This window comes from Coccomyxa subellipsoidea, assembly GCF_000258705.1.
Source record: "Coccomyxa subellipsoidea C-169, whole genome shotgun sequence".
Lineage (NCBI taxonomy): Eukaryota > Viridiplantae > Chlorophyta > Trebouxiophyceae > Coccomyxaceae > Coccomyxa > Coccomyxa subellipsoidea.
The window spans coordinates 1,280,085-1,302,070 of NW_005178030.1; the positions used below are offsets into that span (position 1 = coordinate 1,280,085).

Genomic DNA, 21,986 nt, shown 5'->3' on the forward strand with positions numbered 1-21,986 from the left:
GGCGGAGGGCTGGGAGTTGGGAATGTCGAGTCGCGAAGAAGATGGGAAGGCGATGAGTTGTTTGCTGGCACCAGCGCTGCTCTTTTTGAGCGGCATCGCTGCTGAGATTGGACCCTGCCCTTGGGCCTGGTCTGCTGGCGTTCCTGACACATGCATGGCATCTTCATCTGAGGCAAAGATGCCAGTGAGCACTGCCACATCCAGAGCCTGGATCCATGTAAGACTACAGGACCTTCATTTCATTTAAGTGTATACTGTCCGTCTGCCAGCTGGGCAGCTGCAGCACAGGGCACACTGGCAGGTCTTGCATCTCTGGGTGCCAGCGGCCGCCTGCATCACAGCTGCACAATGCATATGCATGTGCATCGGATCAATCAGCAGGGATAGCATCAGACATGAGCTGGTATTGGCAGCAATGCTGATCATGCTTGGAAAATATATAATGGAGAGTCTTCTGGACAAAAATGCGCTAAGCACCTCCAAGCTGCAGCTGCAGTTCCTTCTCCATCACAATCTCTAGACAAGCTGAATGAATTGACCGCCACTCTCTCTCCCTGCCTTCCTGCTGCAATGCCAGCACCGACATGAACCCCTGGGCCCCTCCTTTCTGATGTCCATGCTGCAATACCAGCACCAACATGTATTCCTGACCCTTCCTTTCTGATGTCCCCGCTCACGCTGAATCCCATCTGACCGCTCCTGCTCCCTCTTCCCAGTCACCCTTCGCTGTGCAGGTCCAGGATGTACATGTCCTGCAGGCGCTCGTTGGAGGGGGAGTTCCCTCCATGCACCAGCATGCCTCCTGGCACAGCAGTGGCTGCAAACCAGCCGCGAGGTGTGGGCGGACTTCCTGCAGCTGCCAGCATGTGCCATCCAGCGCCTCCCTTGGCCTGCATCACAGTCATTTTCCCTCACATGACAGCTCTCCACGACCCATGACAAAAGGAAGGAATGTACGTAGGGAGGCCTGCTTTGCATGGAACTTATGCACGGGTTTGAGATGCTTCCACATGACAGTCTCCTATTGGTTGTATGTGATGCTATGAGCAGCTGGGCCTCATGCATGCTGCAGCCTAGTGAGTTGCCTCACATGACAGCCTCAGATGAAGGCACCTCCATTTGCACCGCACATGTGCATCATACGAATCTCATGCACAGCAGAATATGTGCTAGCACATGCCAAAGTGTCCATGGTTGCAGATGTGATGTCAGCAGTAGGGAACCTTTTGCAGTGCATCAACCAAGATGTGGCCGCCACATGTCACTCTGCTTACGAGTGGCAAAAGGAAACCCAGTGCAGTACCAAACTTCTTCTCAATTAGTCATATGAAAAGTGAGCATGCATGTGGTAGGGGGCTGCACCGTGTCCAAACAGAATTTGTCGCTGGAGAATTGGCCAGCCCCTGCATGCCCCTTGTCAGATGGGTCCACCTCTCCACCAAATAGTACCTGGGCACAAGCACATCACTGGCAGGAAGCACCCATCAAGATGGTGCTGACATGACAGGCATGCATGACCCATTGTCATCGTCATGTGCCAGCATGCTGAACATGACACCCTTTCATTCAAGTAGCCTTATCACCTAACCCACAGATCACTGCATGAAGGGCATGCAGTGATATGCAGCAATCTAGAAGACCATGTGATGTCAGCATCACACTCTGCTCAAACAATATATGGTACAGCCAACAATGCTCAACATGTGGGCCAAAGGAATTCGCACCAGGTGGCCTCCATGGGAACAGGTGGCGCAAGAATGTGCAGAGACACCAAAGACGCTGCGAGCTGGCAGCAGTGAGCGATCAGCTGCGCCCTCGCCAGAGCAGCAGGCCGGGCAGTCCCATGTGCGCGACCCCAGGTCAAAGCGGTGCACATCATTCAGTTCGTGGCCAGCAAAGCCCCCAACTACGAACAGCGAGCCTCCATCCGCTGACGCCACCAGCCCGGCACCACCCCTTCCCTATACACAGTGCATGCATGCTTTCTGGACACATGCATGGTAACATTTTTTCTCGTCAGATGTCATAATGCATGCGATGTAGGTGCTGCACTGCCCTGGTATGTACTGTCACCATGCAGCTTCCGCGTAAAAGGCACCACATGCAATCACAGGTCTCTCCGCCTCACGGCCTCAAAAAAAAATGAGTACCTTATGCTGCATGCCAGAGGATAGATAAGGCGATTCTATTACATACCCTCTGACTCACGCAATGATGAAAGAGGTGACAAAGGGCTTGAACATGGCATATGGTCTTTTTCTCAGCAGAGACATCGGCTTACCTTTATGTCTGGGCTGCTGGGCATCTGCAGCCATTTCTGGGACTCAGTGTCGAAGATGTGCAGGTCATTGAGCCGCCCACTCTTGCCGCAGCCACCAAACACGAACACTTGGAGCCCACGGCCACCATCGCATGGAAAGAGCGAGCCTCTGGGGGTGGCCCCTCTGCTTCCACCTTTGACCACTTTCGCAGTTTGGTGTCAAAGCCGTACAGGTCATTCATGGAGCCCTCGCCCATCTCAATACCTGCGCACCAGGCATCTATGACCCACTGAGCCGTTGCACAATGTTGTCAGCATGATTAAATTGACAAGAGTCTGGGGGCGGTATCAGACAACTGTCCACTTGACTATAATGTGTGCATGAGATCATTGGGGATATAGGGGAAGAGAGCCCTGACATTTACGCTCACCTGGACGCCCACCAAAGATGTAGATGGTATGACCAACAGGTGCAGCCGAGTGGGCCACCCTGGGACAGGGCGCATCGCCTGAACACTGGACAGGGTCCCAAGTTCTGGAGTCCAGGTCAAACGCATGGATCTGGCTATCGATGGGGGTCCTTGCAACAGAAAACATGTGACTTAGCCAAAAGAAATTATGAAACTCGCAAAATGACACTGATCCTGTAGCCATGCACTGGTGTTGAACATGAACAGCAGATCAGATCGTCCTCACCTGGGTTCGTGTTCACCTCCGAATACATAAGCCTTTCCTGTAACCTTTTTGATGAAAGTTATGGTATGACTACTTCTCGATAGGGGTACTTGCCCTGCCTGATCCAACTTGTCCCACTTCATGAAAGCGTCGGAAAGTGAAGCTTAACGGAAGCTGGCCATCCACTCTCGCCCGATTGCAATTTCAGTCAGGATATACTTTCTCTGGCACCGAAAGTTCAATTCAACTGCAAGACAGTATAATCAATCTGGATTGACGAGCATAACGTCAGAAGTGCCATGTAGAAATGATGAACCCAGCAGAAAGGAAGCCTGGTGGCATGTGCATGCCGTGTGCATGCAGCGTCCATGTACTCTCAATACATTGCAAGCCCGGGCTTTATGATCAATTGATCAATGATCACCATGGGAAGGATTGTTACCACTGGTGGCACCTGCTGATGAAAAAGATCTCAGATGCTCTTACACCAACTCCTATCAAAAATCAAGCAACAACCTATCCAAGCAAGCTCAACCTAACTGCCACCTCCAGCTCATCCTCAGAAATACTATTGTGCAGTTTTGGACGCCAACCGCCGGTGATCTTATCACTTCTGAGCACCATAGCATGCTCCCGTGTCTTGCGGCTTGATCAGTGCTGACAATCAGACCAGTACAACGTGCGAAACATACCCGCTCTGACCCTTGATGTACATGTTATTGCAGCACACCGCCCTATGGCCAATCAGCAACAGTCTAGAGCGCCTCCAGGCAACAGCCTCTCATGGAGGCTTGGTGCATAGCAGTTGCAGTGCTATGCACCCTCCTGTGGGACCTGGATCCCATGAGTCCCGCCAACTACCCTCAATCTGTGGGGAGGGTAAACATGTCCCAACAGTGCACCTTGATAGGCGGCCATGCTGATATTTTCTATGACTGCAGCACCCTCCAATTCCAGCATGTACCGTCATGGACTGCAATCATAGCTGGACCTATGCACAGCTTATTGCATTACTAGCAACGCCAGCTGCGTGAACAACCTTGGCATCGCTGCCTCCCCCAATGCTCAGCTGGCCTTGCTGCAAGTGGCCAGACAGCTGACTTCCCCATCAAGGGGCCAAATATCCAGACAGCAGCTCTGCCCATTGTGCTCTCTGCAGGGCACTCTGAGTGTCTGCCACCTATTCAGCAGGGTCAGCCAACCCCACTGCTGAGATGCTGAGTAGGTTTGACACCTGCACCCCAGACCCAAGAAACCTCGCGGAGAAAGAACCAAACGAGGATGATCCTGACAAAGCGGGGAAAGCCCCTCTGCTCTGATGCCTGTGGTCCAATCACCATTTGCCCCAGTCATCCTGGACCTTGGCGCTCTTCTCCTCTGGCTCAGCAGCGTCCCATCCGGCCCATTCATCTCCGCCCTTTGCGCCCTGCGGGGGCACGTTATGTCAGGCCTGAGCATTTTCCTCTGTTCCATACAACTTCAGAGTGTTCCACACAAATATGGGTGGAATAGAGTCCACATAAGTAAGATCGCATGCTCAAATGCGCCGACATTCTCAAGGTAGGTCCATGTACCCTCGACCGCCACTCGCAACGCTCTTGACTGAGTGCTGGCAAAGACTCCCAACGCGCATTTGAAAATTGCCCTTCTAGGTCGGTCAACATGTCCTTGACTGCCAATTGCAATGCTCTCCAGTGGGTGCTGGCATATGCCGCCAATGTGTAATTCTCAAGTGGCCTTTCTGCTAGAAGTGATTCAGCATTGGCGCACCAGAGACTTTGTAGAGGAGGCTGAGCCGGTGCGTGGCATGGAGCCACGGGAGGCAGACGGCAGCCGCGGCGGCGCGGCCTTGTTCGGCGGAGACTTCCTCGCCCCGGCAGAGCCCCAGCTGTCGCCATTCTCCTCGTCTGTGCATCAGCGCAAAACAAAACATCAACAGCTGCCGCCAACAACCCGCATCTCTTTAGCAATGCTCGTCTGCTCAAGCTTGGCAAGCTGTGCACCAGCGCCAAATTAGCCGCCACCAACAGCCTGCAATTCTTCAGCAATGCTCATCTGCTCAAGCTTAACAAATCCAGTGTCCAGTACATCAGAAGTCACTTCAAGTGTCTATTTGAATCTTCCTTGACATTGTACTTGCTAGCTATATTCTTGCGACAGCAAACAATTGTTGGGGCCATTCTCCCAGGCCTCGCCTACACACGAGCGCCAGACAAATCATTAACACCCCCCACCAAATAAAGTATTTAGAAGCCCATGTGGCGGAACTGGTAGACGCCCTAGACTTGGGATCTAGCGACACTGGCGTGTCAGCTTGAGTCTGACCGAGGGCAAGCCAATTTTTTTTGTCAACTGACTTCAGACGTACAGTAACAAGGGCCCGCGTTTCTTCAGCAATGCTCATCTGATCAAGCCCATCAGACCCCGTGTCCAGAACCATGTTGGGGTCCTCTGCCCAAGCACATCGAATCTGAGGGATTTAAAGGCCTCGATCTAGCAATGCCTAACCTTGCAAAGAGGATTGCTCTGCCACATGTAAGTGCACATATTGCTGCTCAGCCAATGGCAAAACCAGGCAGATCATCACCTCGATTCTATCTTCAGCTTCCTCTATTGAAAAGCAGGCATAGCGAGACATTGCTGAGGAGTACTCACCGTCTCCAAAGCCGGAGAAGGCACCAGTGGAGGCCTCAGGGGCGGGGGGGATGCCCCCATAGGCCCCCGGGCGGGGGGCGCGGGGCCCCCCGCCCTTGTTGTTGCGCGGGCTGCTGTGGTGCGCGGCGGCCGTTGCGGGGGTGCCGTTGAACATGCCGTCGCTGTCGTAGCCATTGGCGTTCGCGCGGTCCGACCCAGGAGACTCCGAGCGGTAGGAGGAGCCCACATGGGAGTAGGCACGGCTCTGCTGCTGCCCGCCTGCACAATGCAGCAGAACAGTTTGAGAGAAGTAGAGAGCCACCTTTGGGCAGGAACAATGGTGTGCCTTGGAGAGCTGCTCTTCAGGCACCACGAGGTAGCAAGGCTGCATGTCCTATTCAAAGGTGATCAATCGCATCATGCCTGATGACTGACGCAGCCACATTGCGAAAGGGGGCGGTGACTCGCAGCATGCCTTATAATCGCCCTGGCACACGGGGAGAGGGCTCGCCAACGGGAACAACCATAATAAGAAATCATGCCATTTTAAGTAAAGCTAATCGCTGGCAGCTACTACTGTGCTGGGGGCGCACCCAGTTCGAGCCTGTAGCCGTTGTCGCGCGCGACGTGCTCCACCTGGTTGGCCACCGTCCCGTAGACGCCCTTGAGGAAGTTCCAGCCCTTGGCTCCGTACTCCTTGCCCTTCTCAGCCACCACTGCTGCCGTCTCGCCCACGCGCGCATCCTTCAGCCCGCTCGCAGCCACGCTCGTCGCCGCGCCTGTATTGGAAGGCGAACGACTCATCAGTGACGTGATTGCCTGCATGCTGGATTGCAGCAGCTGGAATGCCCAAATCCCAGGCATTTATTCAAACAAACTTTTGGAGGTGATGACTGATCAGTTATGACAGAGGACAGCACAGTCTGCTGGAATGCCCAGATTCCATGCACATATTGAAGCTCGCCAGCAGCATAAGCAGGCAATATTCCACCAAACTGTTACGGCCTGCCTACGCCACCGGAGTCACAAAGCGACAATCACATGAACTGCTAGGAGGGCGGAATTGTGTTAGCTAGGTTCACTGGACAAAGGCCTGAACCAGTCTTGTGAGAGATTGCCAAGCCGCAGAATCAATAACTGGTGCTCTAAAGAAGCAGGACATGCAGGTGATGGTGCATGTTCCTGTGGGGAAGCGCTGGCTCACCTGCGGCGGTGCTGAGGTGGCTGAAGCCCTTAGACAGTGCCACGCTGACATCATCCAGGCCGCCCCCGCCGTGGCCTCTTCTGGGAGGCAGCGCTGATCCGCCAGACCCAAAGCCCACGTATTTGCCGCCCTGATTAGGCGGCAGCCCCTCTGGCTTTGATGCATTCTCCTGCACGTGAACATGTGCTCAGTGTCTACACCCCACATTGCTTCACGCTGTAGGAGGTCGCTTCTTTAAGACTGCACTTCACAAGCAAATCCGTTCTGATCTGTCCCCGTCCTATTTCGTTTAGAACACATCTTGATATAATGATGTCTGCAGCTCATTATGAGCTAGGCCTTTTCGGGATAACCTTTCTATTTCCAATCTCATAGAGCTTCAGGTGAGAGGACTGGACAGTTTGTATGAGGCATGAAATTTGCATTAGAACCTTGAAACGGTTGAAATGTCGTACCTGGATTTTGCGGCTGAAGAAGCTGTCTTTCTGGGCAGCAGAGGCCTCCAGCTGGGATCGGGTGTACTCGCTGCTCCCTTTGAAGCCCCCATCACTCGAGATGGAGGTGACAGAACTGGAGGACTGCGACATCAGCCAACACCCCTCACATGAGAAGAAACAAATGTCCAACATCCAAGGTCTTGAACATTGGCAATCTCAGGGTGTGGAAAATCCAATTCTTTTCAAAATTGATCCAATCGGCTAAGAGAAGCACGCATCATACAAGCTAGCCCTTCAAAGGAGGCTGACCTTTGTGGGCCTGCTGCCCTCGTCGCCCCAATCATCCCAGCCACTGTTGCCGAAGCTGCGAGCGTTCCTCGTCATGCCTCCAGGTTTCGCACTGACGGTCTTCGAAGGTGGTGGTGCAACGTAGGATCGACCCTCGGCCTCGGCCTTGATCTTCTCCCGATAGTACTGCAAGGACAGGCGTCCGTTCGATCCATCCCAAGACGCACCGGAATTTCAAAGTTTACCACGACGAACAAACGCCCCCTTGATTGTTTTTGTGTATCCCATGCCGTTGAAAGCAATACATGATGCTTAACACGTGCACCAACGAGAAAACGCGCACCTCAGCTGCCTGACTACTGTACTTCTCCTTTATGTCTGTGAATTTGTCCACAGAGTACTTCTTCAGGAAAGAATTCAATGCGTCGTTCCCTCCAAGTTGCATCTTCCTCAACTGATCACCCGACCAAGCGTCCATCGTGACAGACCTGAACGCATGAAGAGGGGTCAAAGGCAGGGCTTAGTGGTCCACTAAGATTTTCCACCTTTGACACCCATTTCAATACGGGCAGGAAAAGAAGCTAAAAGTGAAGCATGCAATTAACCTCGACTTGATATGAAGGGAGTAATTAAACAGAACCAGCAGACAGGCCCAGTGATAAAGGGATGCACCAAACTGTCCACCAAAAAAGCATTGCTGAACGCTTGCCTTGCCTGGCAAAATCTCACCACGCAGCATTGAAAAAGATTAATACAAGCATTCTGCTTACATAGAGGCATATGTTGCTTCACTTCTGCTGGGGACTTGTTGGCCTGCTGTACCTGACAAAGCTGAGGTGCACGCCAAGGCCCCTGTGCTTTCCACTGCACTCCAGGCACATGAAGATACCATACGATACCGAGGCCCATTGTGGGTTCTTGGTATTGCAGTCCACGCATGTCTGTGGCACATTAAAGAACGCCCATTCTCAGGCACACAGAAGAGATAAAGATGCATTGCTCCAAGTACGCTCTCCATTTGCAAAATGCACTGTTGAAAGAGTAGCTGGGCTGGGCTAGGCTGGATATCAGGCTCGATAAGTTTCTGTGAAAAAGCGGTCTCTGCTTACCTTGTTTTCTGGTCTGCTCTGAAGCTCTCTCAGAATTCTCAATGATTCTGCTGAAGCCATTGCGTCAGTATCACTCGGCCCTTGAAAAGAACCGCAAAGACACCGCCTAGCTCAATGTAACATCTTAAATTACTTTCTACAAGATATGAGAATAATCACAGATCAACGCTTGCCTAAAGTCAAAACCGCCTCTTCTGAATGCAGAATACAAACACATAAACCCAGTTAAGTATACAATGCACGTCAAGTCTCCGATCAGACTGGGGAGAAGAAACTGCATTGAGAAGTGAGAGAAGTTCTTACAAACGGCTAAACCCTTTTCAAGCAGCCTGCAGGTTCGACCCCCAAATTTAGATAGGGTCGATAAATATCGTGAAAAGACAGCTGCCCTCCTCCTTGGAGCAGTGAGGGTAGAGCTCAGACAACTTGTTTTGTACCTGCATTGCGAAACTTTTTGATCGAGACGCTTTGCACTTGTATAGTGAGGAAGTAAAAGGTCTTTCTTTGCTGGAAGGACACTAGTTATTTACTCTCCAGTATAGTACGGGATGAGGGTGGCATGCAATTGTGGTCTCCTCACGCAACAATTGCAAGATAGCCTTCAGACAAGATGCATCAGTGGTCTGTCCATCGCCAGATCACGCACAACAGTATTGAGATCACCCGCACATCTCAGGAAAAATGCAGGCATTTGGCAACTGGAAAGGCAAAGATGCCACGGGAACATGTCAGTACGAGCATCTTCCAGCGATGCCGATGTCACCACCAGCTCCTTGAGCGAAGTGGCCGCCTTAGACAAGCTCATAGACTTGCTGAGAGGGGCGAATGGGCACCAGCAGCTCACACAGCTGGTGGCTGAGAACCTGCTCGCCTTCGACCAGAAGTTCTGGATCCGGCTAGCTAGCCGTTCCGATACAGCGCAGAGCACCGCGGAGAAGGAGAATCTCACCAACCTTGCAAACGTGAGATGCCACCCTCCCTTTCTCCCATGGAATGCATGATTACTTGATTGCACGAATTAGTCCTAGTGCGATTAATTCAGCACTCTCGAGATTGCGGTAACCAGCACAAGTGCTGCTCGTAGCTGATGAAACCAGCTCAGCAAGCGCTGAGCATGCAATCAGCAATGCATGCATCATGCAATGATTACCTCCGCATCCAATACACACACACCGGAACAGCGGCATGCTTTCACCAATATAGCTGTGTGTATTGGCCTCTCATGTATAACGCTGTGCCGTATTCACGCACCACACTTGCAGATAATTGTTGGGTACTTAGTAAGCAGAAAGCACACTCTACATGCGCCGCTTGACTGCCTGACTCAACCTCACTCGTGCATGCGCAGACGGTGATGAAGATCGTGGACGCAATAGTGAAGAAGACCAACAACGAGCTGGCAGACTCGGGGCGCATGCTGCAGGAGATTTTGGCGGCCGGCGCAAATGAGCGCGGCGAGTGGGAACTCCCCCTGCCGGCCGACCGCGTGGCCGCCATGCGCGCTGCGCTCGATGCTCGCGCAGAGCATCTGAATGAGGTGTGCCATGTCAGCCAATGAGACCGTTCTGGTGTCTTCGGTGGTCAGCCTATGTCAGCAGCATGCTGTGTTACTAGATTCCCCCTTAAACAGCTGAACATGGCATACCGTATTTGGGGTCGTGCTAGACAGGACTTAAAATGACATACCAAGGCGCAGGGACTGCGTATGAAGAGCGGCAGTGAAACCTTCCGCATGTGCATCAAGCAGTCTGGATGAGTACATGTGCTACTGGTAGAGTGCGTGCACGCTTGGCCTGCTGGAGGCAGGCTTGCGTGCAGCTGAATGCGTTCGGCGCCGCTTGCCAACCTATCTCCCATCTTCCTCACCTCCAAAACTTGTACCAGAGGGTCCATTTCCTGTCGACGTTACCATAGAGAGCACCCTACTGCGCAGGCGCTGCTGTCAAATGCGTTCGCGTGGATGCGAAAGGCCTCAGAGGACAGCTTGGATGGGATGGTTGCGCTGCTGCAGAAGGTGCTGCAGCTGTATGCGGGCAAGGTGCTGTCGGCCGCGGGAACGCCCCAGGACGGAGACGCCGCTGAGTCAGCGTTGCGGCGCCTCATCGCGGCTGAGGAGGAGCAGTGGGATTCGCTGCTCCGGCAAGAGGCGGCGCAGCAGGCACGCCCCTGACTTGATGCCCTACTAGTCATGCTAAAAAATGTCTCAAGACTGTCATCACACCACCACTTCAAGTTGACTGCAGGATCAAAGCTGAATGGAACGCACAATGTTGGGATCTCATTGATGGGGAATGAACAGCCCAAGATCATGATGCAGGCTGACCTGCAGCCCTATGTTTCCTGTGCCCTGCTTAGTTGCTTAAAAATTTTGAGGTCGGGATTTGGACAGTGAAGAAGTGAGGTACTGCAGACTGCCTTGGGTTTCTTTTTTATGTACCCTTAGATTGCTGCATTTCCGACCAGCGGCTCTTTGTCTTTGTGAACAATGCCATTCTCTGCACAATTCAGGGCATGGCTGCTGCAGGTTGGGGAGGAGGCCATGCTGGCGGCCTTGAGGAAAAAGATGGAGCTGCTAGTGCTGTCATTGCCATCAGGGTCATACGCGCAGCGGGTGCAGGCTGAGTACCTGAAGGAGTTGGAAACAAGAATACAGGCAGCATTTCAGGCCGCAAATGCTTCCTGAAATGGACATTGATTCAGCATGACTTGCAGTATGAATTTGCAGTATGGCTGGATTAAGATACTGACTTGCAAACCTCTGCTGTATAAGACCGACTCTTCACTGTTGCAGTGTCATTTATATTACATTTGGGCAGCACATAGTGGCAGTATGTTTGTTTTCTGCATGCACTTTTCTTTAATTTGTCACACAGGTACAACGGTGAGAGCTCATTTCTAGAAACATTGACTTGTCAGTGCCTCCATAACCCTACAATGGCTGAGGTGGCAGGCCGTAAGAGCCACAGTAAGCATTGACCACATGAGAATCAGCAAGGGTGTCTCTGCAGGCATCTTGCAAATTTGTGACCGTAGAAGTGATACAACCGCCCGGGCCTCAATGACAGCCATCAGCAGTAGATTAAGCACGCCGCTGTAATGCACAAGAAGTCAAATGCCCTTTACTGGATTCTCGCATACTGCAATGCTGTCGCCTCATCTGCTTTGTCACCAATACATCCCTGGGGGGCTTCTGAGGATGATCTACTTGGGGTTTCTGAGCACAAGGATCACTGAATCTCCTCTGATGAACAGCTTGGGAATGAAGCGGTCCTTGTTGACTGGGGTTGACCCCTTCTTTCCCTTCCCTGTCTTTGGAATCTGCACAGGACAGCTAGAGCGGTCAACATGGCTTCCAGACAAGGCATAAGAACAAGCAAAGCAAATACAAAGCTCATTACTGCGCAGGGCCCCAAAGTGAGAATAGATACTTGATGAGATCGAGACACACCTCTGTCCACATTTCTTTGACGTTTTCAAGGATCATGTTGCAGTGCCTGTCAAAAGCCTTTACTCTGCCAAGCAGCTTGCGGTTGTTTCTGCAGTTGATGAGCACCTATAGGCACCCGATGGACACCGTCAGAGCATGTCTCGAGAACAAGGAAATACGCTAATCCAAATGCCAAAATTTAATACTCGTTTCGAGCTTTCAAGACATATCTTTTTCCAGGACAATGATCTGAGCACCAGTCATTTTATGACGAGCCTTATGAGGACAAACATTTCTGTCTCTTTGAGATGCTTTATACCTCAGTAAAAATCCACGTTAAGACTAATGTGATTATAATTGCGACTTTGGGAAACGTAGTTTCACAAGCAACCCACCTGAGAGTTGCTCTTCACGCTGGTGGTCAGCACTGACAAAGGTCCCGTTCTGAAGAGCTCCTCTTCCCTCTTTTCGAGTTCATCCACTGAAGGATTTGTGACTGTTGCCATACTCCCAGCTCAAGCACACCCTCTTCCCTGATCGTGTTGTCCTGTCGTACGACTCGTACTCCGTGCAGGAAGGATCACTTCAATCTACAAACAAGGACTTTACGAAGGATTTTTCAGTTGCACAGCTTGCTCGGATGAATTTGGATGCATAAGAGTGTGATTTGGAAGGCACCGCCGCAGGGCAACCAGCTCGAGATTATGATTGTGATCTGCCTCACGGTCATTCATCTGGCGGGAGGGATCAATGAACACTACTCTGATCATCCCAGTGATCTCTGGCATCTTCTTCGGAGTCTGAGGCTCCTGAACGATTAAGAAACTGAATGTGAAGCTCGGAACAGCGCGATCAAGGAGCTGACACGAGCGGATCAGCGTCTCATATCAGGGCAGTTACACGTTGGGTCCAATGCAGGGCAATCCTAATATGGAGGGCATGGTAAGGCACTAGAAAACGTATTTCTCTCTCTTGGACAGGAATAGCCCGCAAAATGATCGTGCCTTACATGTGATTTTGTTGGTGCAGAACCCAGAAAAGTTCAAGAGCAGGATGCACAGCTTGGCGTACGGCCAAGCGATGGCAGCAGCAGCCAGAGATTACCAAAAGGTGTGGCCATCTCAATGAACAGATCCAGCGACGTCAGCCTAGTGCTAAAAATGGCACATCCTGTGTGTTGACCTTTGATTTCCAGCTCAAGAAAGGATTTCTTCCAAGTTCGTTGCACATGATACCTGCTATACATCGTATATGCAATCGTGGAGGAGGTTCTCGCGCGCGGATGACGTTGCACACAGAACTCCAACATAGCTTCCAGCATCACAGTCTGTACTACAGGGATGCAAGCCGCAGGGTATCGTGGCCTGACGCTCTGTGGCACATGTGGGGCACAGGAAATGCTGGTAAGCGCCAGAGCTGGACCAGATTCGAGTTTCAGGGAAGTGGATGTGGATGACCTTCTTGATGACCCAGAGCTGGAGAGGCTGCATGCAGAGCGGCTGGCTGTGATGCAGAAGGAAGCAGAGAAGCGAATGGTGCTGCAGCGGAAAGGGCATGGGGAGCTTCAAGAGGTGCACCCCATGCAATTGCATGCTCCCTTCCCCTCGCTTTCTCACTGTGATTAAAGCCTACTATGAGCACGAAGTCTCTGAAAATGGAGTCTCTGAAGCGCAGACCTGCAGAGGCTGTCCTGCATCTGTTGCCAACCTTGTATGGGTAAGGACCATCTAGATTTGTCAGACGCGAGCTTTGAGGATGCATCATGTCAGAATGAGATGAGCAGTGTCAGTGAATGCAGTTCCATTCTTGGGTGCACCTGTATCCCCCTCAGCCTGTTATCTGCATGCACAGGTGCAGGAAGGGGACTTTTTGGAGGTGGTCACATCGGCGCCACGCGTGGTGTGCCACTTCTTCCACCGCGAGTTTGAGCGCTGCAAGATCATCGACAAGCACCTCACTGTGCTGTCGCGCAAATACTTCGAGACCCGCTTCATCAAACTCTCTGCGCCGGTGCGCTGACTCCCTTTCCAAATCCTTCTGCACCTGATCAGTCTTCAATGAATCATAGGCCCACCCCATGGACCCTCTCGGATGGTTGTGGCATGCGATGAACTCATGGCATCAATGATCTGGGTCCACCATCATGTCTCTTCAATCTACTGCCTGCAACGCCATGCATGACTCGCTGAGTCACAAACAGTATATTGCGTCCTGCTAATTTGAGGCTGATCCAATGCCTGGCTCTGATTGTCATAGGTCCGCCCAGCATGGTATTTCGTTGACGCTGCATGCACAGGGTTTCAACGCACCGGGCTTGGCCAAAGTCATATAGCCACAACACACAATTAAGCGATTTATGCGTGCACACAGGATGCGCCGTTCTTCACGGTGAAGCTGAACGTGAAGGTGCTGCCGTGCATAGTGCTGTTCTCCAACGGCGTTGCCGTCGACCGCACCGTTGGCTTTGAGGAGTTTGGCGCCAAGGACGACTTCTCAACAGGTGCCTCCCTCTGTCAGCATCCTACAAGGAATTCCTGCCCTGAAGACTATCACGCGAAGAACCCAGCTGTTCCTAATAGCATACTTTGTACTGGTGGCTGGAGACTAGCCCTGACACTTCCAGGCTGCTCCTGAGGTGCTTGGGATAGAGGGAAGAAGCTTATACTTGCATGCGCATAAATTTACCGCAACAATTGCCTGAGCATGAGTGCATAGACCGATTTATACTCTGCTGGGCTACATGTTCAATTAGGGCTGAAGTTAGACATTCTCTTGGCATTACTTCATAACCTGGATGGCTGAGGGAGATATTCTGCCTGAGCACCGTGCCCGTGGTTTATTTGGTCTTGCTTGCATTTGGCAAGTCCAACTAAGGGGTGGGACTGCAGCATTTCCCATGCAGGTTGTCTGCGTATGCACCGTGCCTTTGTCAGGATGCTTGTGATTTAAAAAAGAATGTATAATGATCCCTGCCATTGGCACTGCAGAGTCAGTGGAGCGGCGACTGCTGCGCAGCGGCGTGATACTTCCTCCCACGCGATCTGAGGATGACTCAGAGGATGAGTCATTCACGCCAGCAGAGCACATCAGGCGGACTGTGTACGGCTCCCGGCATGACTCGGACGATGAAGACTCTGATTTTGACTAAACGGCCATGCTTAATGTTCAAAAAAGGTCAGCTCAAGTTTGACAAGGGCGTTGCTGCAGAGATACTCCTTTGAACATTTCGTTGCACTGGCACAATTTCTACGATTAAGGATAGAAGAGATATACTTGGATATGAGGAGTGCACTTCCTGTTGACTGTAAAAGTACAGTGTAAGTGACTGAAGATTGATAGCGGCGTACATGACGTCAAGTTTTGTTGAAGTTGGTTGAGTGGACAGCATGCAATCTCGGAATATGCTTGTGCTGCCACCAGAGAGTTGGTCTCATGAGCTCAATGAAAACTTCACCAAAGGATGCATTTGCTTACAGCTAAAGCATACAGCAAGAGCCTTATGCACGCCGCATGTACTTGCTAGTCATGATAATTTTGGACCTAGGAATCAAACATTAGCGCAGTCGCCGGCAAACTTGTTGGTACACAACTCAGAAGGTCAGGTGCGACAAAATGCACCGTCCCACGAATTAGCAACTGTCTCACACGCATGTGCACTCGGCCTGTCAGAAAGCAGCAGCAGATCTTAGGGAAGCAAATGCAATGCACAAACCTGGTCAAAAGGGATTCTCAAGCCATCAGACCGTGTGGTGCTTCTCTCCATGCATGCATGTTGCAGGTTCCTTGAAAATAACCCTGCAAACCGCGCATCCCATCGCACTGCGATGATCGCAGACCCCATTATATCCCCCCTCTCAAGCGGGGAAAGACCCCAAGGGTTGGTATCGGAACTCAGGAGCAATGTCCTCTGAGCCAGGAATAAACCAAACCAGCAACAAAGGCAGCCCATTGTCTAAATACCCTTTCCTCCTAATTGCAACCGCAAATGATATTTTTGAAAGCCGTGCCAGGCCTGCAAGAAGGCAGGCAGGGGCAGACATCCACCCAGGAGCCACTTTCAGGCCGGCGCCTGATCAGGAATGCACAGCAGCTTCCCCCCCCTTCCTGCAGCTTCACCAGCCTTCCAGGGAGCTGCTAGTGCTGACGCTGCTGAAGTGGGACACGCTAGGGCCGGATACGGACCCCTCGCTCAGCGGGCCCGTAGCTACGGGCGCGGTGGCAGCCGCGGCGGCGGCCGGGCCGGTCTCGGCGAGGGTGCTCTCGAGGGGCGGAAGGGGCTCCGATGCAAAGTGCAGGGGAGATAACCCCGGCCCAGGCGCGGACTTCCAGTCCGGCGCGGCAGACGTGCGGCAGCGCATCCCCATAGGGTTCCACCCCGGAGGCGATGTGCCTGGGAAAATAGAACAATAACCTCTTCAAACAGCTGCAGAGCAGTACATAATGCAATGCACGTGGCACAGTGCGAGAAGAGATGTCCCTGATCACTCAGAAGCTACAAGGACTGCACGTTTGCTATGACATCTGCATCGTGAAAGTAGTGGGATGATGAAAGCAACTGCATAAGATGCATTTCATCCCCAACATTCCGACATGAAGGCAGGCTCTTCAAGGGTCACGGGTGGGTCGAGTATGTTGGAGCTTATTATAGATCTAGTGTCAAGCACAGGTCGATTATGGGAAGGGTGCGCTCACCAATGGGCAGGGGCTCTCCGGCAGCGTTGGAGCTCCAGATGCTGTCAAAACTGTGGTAGGGAGCAGGCTGGGGCGCCATGGGCATGGCACTGTAGCTAGATAGACGCACTGGAGGCCCCAAATCCTGCGGGCGTCAAGTCATTGCAGTTAGACCTGCTCTGGCACAAAGCGCAGACCAATTTTGTCTTCAAGCTGTCGAGCCTTTCAGAAGGTTTAGATGACGTGCATTCGGTTGTCGAAGCCACGTCTATCCTCACAGATTTGGCCCCCAGGCACAGACTTGGCCGCTCACCAGACGCACATCATCTACCACACAAATATATACTGCATAACAATTCAACAAGAGCACATCTGAACCTTGCGCAGTGCAATTGCTGGACCCCCTGAATCTGAACCATGCCAGTCTTTGCATGTCTGCCATTTCTGTCAGGTGCCTTCATATTCACCAGGTGATCCTGGTGCATTTGTTGTTCAGTCAAGCGCTCAAGTATTTGGGACCTCTTGAGTGAGACACTTGGCAAACTGGAGGGAGCGCGCCTGGACGGCAGGGGTTCGCACGGCCGGGGGGACGCGGCGGTGCAGGGACATCCCCGGGAAAGGGCTGAGCGCCTCGGCAGCGCCGGACTGCGGCGCCTGAGAGCCGCCCATGAAGCCTCCAAAGCCGCCCAGGCCCAGGAAGAGCGAGGAGGCCTGGGTGTGCGTGGGGTTGGGAGAGGGGAATGCCGGGGGAAAAAGAGCGCCGTTCTGTTGCGGGGCGTGCGGGGAGGCCGGGGCCGGCGGCGGCGGCGTGCGCTTGCCGCTCGGCGGCGCCGTGGAGGGGCGTTCCTGCTGACCTCCAGACCCGTCGCGCGCCACCTGCGCGCACGGCATATGTTATTATTATTGTTGTTAAAGGTCAGCAAAGCAAAGCCAAAGGCCATAGGGCGTACACGCAGGGCGTCTGCAGCCACGTCTGCGGGGCCCAATATGTTGGGGCATGCATGAAATGTCCAAAATGGAAAAACATGTGAGAACTTTTCACTCTGCACTGCAAGGTCTTTTTGAATATGGTGAGGCCAGTGAATGCAAAGCGCACAGAAGCCACGCAGGTCATCTTGGTCATGATGCAGCTTTCCATTTAAATAAAGATCTGTGCTGTCGTGCTGAGTCCTGATGTCATGCCCTTTAGTAGTTCAGCACATCTGCCTTCAACTCCAGAACATCACAAATCACAAGAGATCGGATGAAACTGCTTGTCCGCTTAGGAAGAAAGGATTTGCTGCCCACCTGCGCATACAGCCGCGGCAGCTGCGGGGGCGGCGGCGGAGGCGGCTCGGGGGGTTGGCCCAGCAGCGAAGCGGCGGCAAGGCCCTGGCCGATGGGCAGCATGGAGGCAACGCCGTCGAGCGGTCCGTACTTGCCATTTGGCGTCGTGGGCGCTGACGAGGTGTGGCGCGAAAACTTTTTTGTCCACCCGGGCGCGGCTGCGGCCGCGGCCGCCGGCGACACGGGCGTCCCTGTCTGCTTCTTCCCGGCATCCCCCTGCGCACAGAGAAATCCTTAGCAACGATTTGTACTAAATGGGGGGTGCTAGCTTGACCCGCTGAACATGAAAACACCTGGTAGGAGAGGCAGGATGCAAAGACAACTTGTCATACACTGCATGGCTTCAGGTCAGCTGGCCCCTGGACAGTGTACCAGAACGGGGACCTGAGTGCTGTCATATACCAATGCACTAGTCTGGCAAATGCTGGGCGGCACATGTTGATTGTATGTACAGGAGAACTACTGCAGGGGCTGTAAATGAATGTTCCAGCTACAACGGCCCGCTAAAAATAATCAATGACAGGTGGCAACACAAGCACAGCAGAGCATGCATGTAAACCTTCACAAATACCACCCGCTTTGAAGGCAAGCTCACACCTTCACAGTGGTGGCACCGCGGTTGCCGCCGTTTGCCTGCGGCCGCGGCACTGTCAGAACGACGGCCCCTCTGCGCCCTGGGCGCGGCGTCACCGGCTCTATGGGCACCGCCACCGGCTTCTCCTTTTTACCACCCGCCCACCTGCACACAATATCCCATTCATGCTTGCCCCAATCATACCGCGCTGCCATGCACGTAACACATCAGCAGACCCTTGTCGTACACCATAGCTTGATAGAGATCCAGAACAGCGTGCAAGACGTGCAGATTTGAGCACTTCTCAGTCATGGTCTGTCATTGCAATGTCAATAGAAGCATTGTTCATAGGGTATGCCGGCAGTCCCATCTCATAGCATTAATTTTGCTTCCCATTCTTCCGAGGAAAGCAGAGTCTGCGGAGGCATACCTCCACTCCCGATCGCCGCCGGCACCGGAGCCGGCCGGAGACACCGTGGTCACTGGCGCAGCCTTCCGCCCAAAAAATGACCCGCCGCGGCCCAACGCCTTGGGCGTGCCCGCGTCCGCCGCCTTATCGGCTTTGACTGTGGTTTTCTCCGTCGCATCGGCCGCCGCCGCCTTTTCCTGCGCGGCCGCCGCGGCCCTCTCGGCCGCCTCGCGGCTGCGCGCCTGCTTCTTCTCCTCCCTCTGCCGCTCCCGCTCCTTCTCAAAAGCTTCCACCCGCATAGCGGCAGCTGCCGCCAGCTCCCCAACGGAGTCCCTGACCAAGTGTGGCTTCCCGGCAGCCGCCGCCGCATGCCGCTCGGAGTTTTGCCGCTCCGGCTGCGGCGGCGGCTGCGCCGGGGCCGGCACGGTGACGCTGCTGTGCTCGCTCAAAGAAGACTGTTGTGAGAGGGACATCGATGGCTGGCTGCTCAGCGGCGGCGAGCCCCGGTCGGCCTCTCGGGTAACTGGCCCTGCCTTTGGGGATCCTCCCGCTGCATCCTTTGGATGATGAACCGCGGCCCCGGCCTTGCCGGCAGGTATGCTGAAGTCGCCACTGCTCTCGCTGGACCCCTGCCAGAACTGGCCAACGCTGTCGAGATCCCCGGAGCGGTGCGCGCCGTCGGAGGCACGGCCAGGGGAGGCCGAGCGGGAGGACCGCCGCTGCCGGGTGGGGGACGCCGATCGGCGGTGGGCGGGGTCCCCCCGCCCGGACCTTCCCTTCTTGGAGATCTTGGCCGCCTTGCGCCGTAGCTCTCTCAGCGCCACTGTCGCCCTCCGCATCAGTGGTGTGTCCACCTTGGCGCTCTCTGCCTCCTCCAACGCCGCACTCAGCAGCTCCTTGTCTCCTGTGCCGAGGACCCAGCATGTAGTCAAATTCCTGATCTGGTGTGTCTTTTGCAGCACTAAAATTGCTTTTGGGGCTGTGGCAAGAGACAAGGAGATCGAGTTCAAGTGGCTCTATAGGTGAAGATCGACAGTCATTCTATTTGCCTCTTGCCACAGCCAACCCCTCTGGGCCGTGGACACCGGCCAAACTATCATGCACTTAGGCGCAGCTGCTGCCCAGCTAGAGTGTTAGTCGAGCCCTTGGTGCTTTCGACTAAAGTACAGTATGCAGCCCAAGACACTGCCGCACCTGATCTCAGGGCCACTCGCAAAGCAAGGGCGGCATTCTGCTTCCGCCGCTCCGACCTCCGCTTGATCCATGCGCTCTGCAAAGTCGCCCTCAGCCAATCCACCCACTTCAAAGGCGGCTGCACCATCAAAAGCCGTCTTTTCAACGTGACAATCAGCAGCCGAATTGAAACTAATAATGATCACCCATAGACCATGCATCCATTCAGCGTGCAAGCTCACATAAATGCTCTCTGACAGCGTCGACAACATGACATCAGACCAGCCAGAATGATGCAATTGTAGGCGAAGGCCTTGGTGGCCTCTTATAAGGTCCTCAACCAATTTCAACGAGGAAAACACAGATTGTGTCTTTCCTGCCTGTGATGCATTTCGCACGGCAAAACAAGAGCACAAGGATCCCGCTCCACCAATTCTTTGCATAACCAGGCGCAAGAGTAACTGTTGTGATCAGTCATGCTCCTGCTGCACACAGATTCCATGTCTGCACAGGGCATGAGGTTGTTCCGGGAAGATGAGAGGGACACGACGCACCCATTGCGCAATCTGCACATGCCGCCGCCCCGGCCAATATAGCGATGCCAGCACGCCTGTTAGCGCCCCAATGAATGCCAAAAACCAGATGCTACACTTCGCCATGGTCACAAGCAGGCTGGAACTTTCGCAGCCTTCCTGCATCTCCTCCACTGGTTTGGACCATATCCGTCCTCTCAACAGAGCAGCCATCCGCTGCTTCAACAATCCTGAGTGCCCCGTCCGCAGGCCTGAGCAGAGGCTAGCAGCTCCGTCAAGCCCCAGAACGTCCAGTGGCCTCAAGCTGTCAGCCTGTGCAGTCCCATTCCCACGTTTAGGGGCTCCTGCTCGCGCTGGGAAGGCGATGGAGCTTGACATCACAAGTGCAGCCCCTTTGAGGCTTCACGAGCAGATCAAATCTTTCAGGCCGATTCGAGGGCTTCTGGGAGATTTGGATAATTTGGGGTTCACGCTGGTATTCGCAGGCAGCATGCAAGCTCTTAATGACGATGTTTGCAGTTAGGATGGGATTTGCAAAAAAACAAAAAAACGACCAGACACTGTTGTGCTCGCAGTTTCGGGGCAAAAAGGAGGATAAACCTGAAGGGCTGAAGCACTTAGTCCCCGGAAACTGCCCCAGTCCAGGAAGGCTCCACCAAGGACAATAAGTATCACTAGGATAAAGAAGTCTGCACCTGCAAATGTACATGCCCCATCTTAATATCAGGCTCGATGATCTCATTTCGCTAGCAAAACAGCTGCTAGAAAGATTCCAGCATCGCACCTCGCCTCATTTGCGGAGACCTCCTCACCTGCACCCAGAGCAAGAAAGGGTGTCAGAACCAACTGCCACCTCTGAATATACCGGGTACCCAGACATGCGCTGCATGCAGCAAGGGATTCAAGAGAATGATGCTTTTCTTAGCCATAAGGCAGCATTCCACAGGGCTGGGGTGGGGTCACATGGGGACACGTCCAAACCAGATGCGGCTCTATAAGGAGGGGACCTAAGTGTGCTGCTGCACCTGTTCCATCGCGGCTATCAACGTCTTCAATGACCCATTCGAGCTGCCATTCGCAGGCTCCGGCCAAGTACAGGCCGCCTTGCTTCAGGATTTGGACGCAGTAAACAGCGTTTTCTTCGTTGGCATCCATCCGCCTAGGGTTCCATTGTTTAGTAATAGTTTGCTTGATAGGGTTGCATGCAGCGATCGGTCACATATTCCGATAAGGAGAAGAGCCAAAATCTCTTCTTTGTGAGTAAGA

General features: G+C 53.3%; 6 protein-coding genes and 1 pseudogene across 7 annotated transcripts; 3 read left to right on the forward strand and 4 right to left on the reverse strand.

The window, feature by feature from the left end:
* Nucleotides 1-716: 716 nt before the first annotated feature.
* On the reverse strand, nt 717-3,078 carry COCSUDRAFT_37540 (galactose oxidase; the record flags this gene model as incomplete). The annotated part of the gene is made up of 7 exons (XM_005645708.1): nt 717-890; nt 1,363-1,449; nt 1,770-1,961; nt 2,282-2,362; nt 2,401-2,525; nt 2,692-2,840; nt 2,957-3,078. 7 exons carry the CDS (start codon nt 3,076-3,078, stop codon nt 717-719), a joined length of 930 nt encoding a protein of 309 aa, XP_005645765.1.
* A 2,109-nt stretch (nt 3,079-5,187) lies between these two features.
* Nucleotides 5,188-5,268, forward strand: COCSUDRAFT_t48 (annotated as a pseudogene). Its single transcript has one exon. The product of its transcript is annotated as a tRNA-OTHER (tRNA).
* Nucleotides 5,269-7,841: 2,573 nt separating this feature from the next.
* Nucleotides 7,842-8,436, reverse strand: COCSUDRAFT_9473 (Arf GTPase activating protein; the record flags this gene model as incomplete). The annotated part of the gene is made up of 2 exons (XM_005645709.1): nt 7,842-7,986; nt 8,321-8,436. Coding segments are annotated over 2 exons (261 nt in total), but the record flags the coding sequence as incomplete, so codon positions are not given.
* Nucleotides 8,437-9,332: 896 nt separating this feature from the next.
* Nucleotides 9,333-11,290, forward strand: COCSUDRAFT_17745 (hypothetical protein; the record flags this gene model as incomplete). The annotated part of the gene is made up of 4 exons (XM_005645710.1): nt 9,333-9,569; nt 9,956-10,144; nt 10,541-10,728; nt 11,116-11,290. 4 exons carry the CDS (start codon nt 9,333-9,335, stop codon nt 11,288-11,290), a joined length of 789 nt encoding a protein of 262 aa, XP_005645767.1.
* Nucleotides 11,291-11,808: 518 nt separating this feature from the next.
* COCSUDRAFT_17839 (small nuclear ribonucleo protein Sm D2) lies at nt 11,809-12,540 on the reverse strand (the record flags this gene model as incomplete). Its single annotated transcript, XM_005645711.1, has 3 exons — nt 11,809-11,925; nt 12,056-12,160; nt 12,430-12,540. The coding sequence occupies 3 exons, from the start codon at nt 12,538-12,540 to the stop codon at nt 11,809-11,811; spliced, it is 333 nt and encodes a 110-aa protein (XP_005645768.1).
* A 273-nt stretch (nt 12,541-12,813) lies between these two features.
* On the forward strand, nt 12,814-15,371 carry COCSUDRAFT_30354 (thioredoxin-like protein). Its single transcript, XM_005645712.1, has 6 exons — nt 12,814-12,976; nt 13,064-13,144; nt 13,429-13,605; nt 13,886-14,044; nt 14,405-14,534; nt 15,022-15,371. Exons 1-6 carry the CDS (start codon nt 12,947-12,949, stop codon nt 15,180-15,182), a joined length of 738 nt encoding a protein of 245 aa, XP_005645769.1. The 5' UTR covers nt 12,814-12,946; the 3' UTR covers nt 15,183-15,371.
* A 118-nt stretch (nt 15,372-15,489) lies between these two features.
* COCSUDRAFT_48321 (hypothetical protein) lies at nt 15,490-21,818 on the reverse strand. Its single transcript, XM_005645713.1, has 11 exons — nt 21,746-21,818; nt 21,505-21,532; nt 21,321-21,415; nt 20,742-21,032; nt 20,209-20,326; nt 19,036-19,918; nt 18,629-18,770; nt 17,993-18,247; nt 17,225-17,581; nt 16,727-16,850; nt 15,490-16,424 (listed from the first exon to the last, which is right to left on the reverse strand). The coding sequence occupies exons 1-11, from the start codon at nt 21,752-21,754 to the stop codon at nt 16,147-16,149; spliced, it is 2,580 nt and encodes an 859-aa protein (XP_005645770.1). The 5' UTR covers nt 21,755-21,818; the 3' UTR covers nt 15,490-16,146.
* Nucleotides 21,819-21,986: the final 168 nt, after the last annotated feature.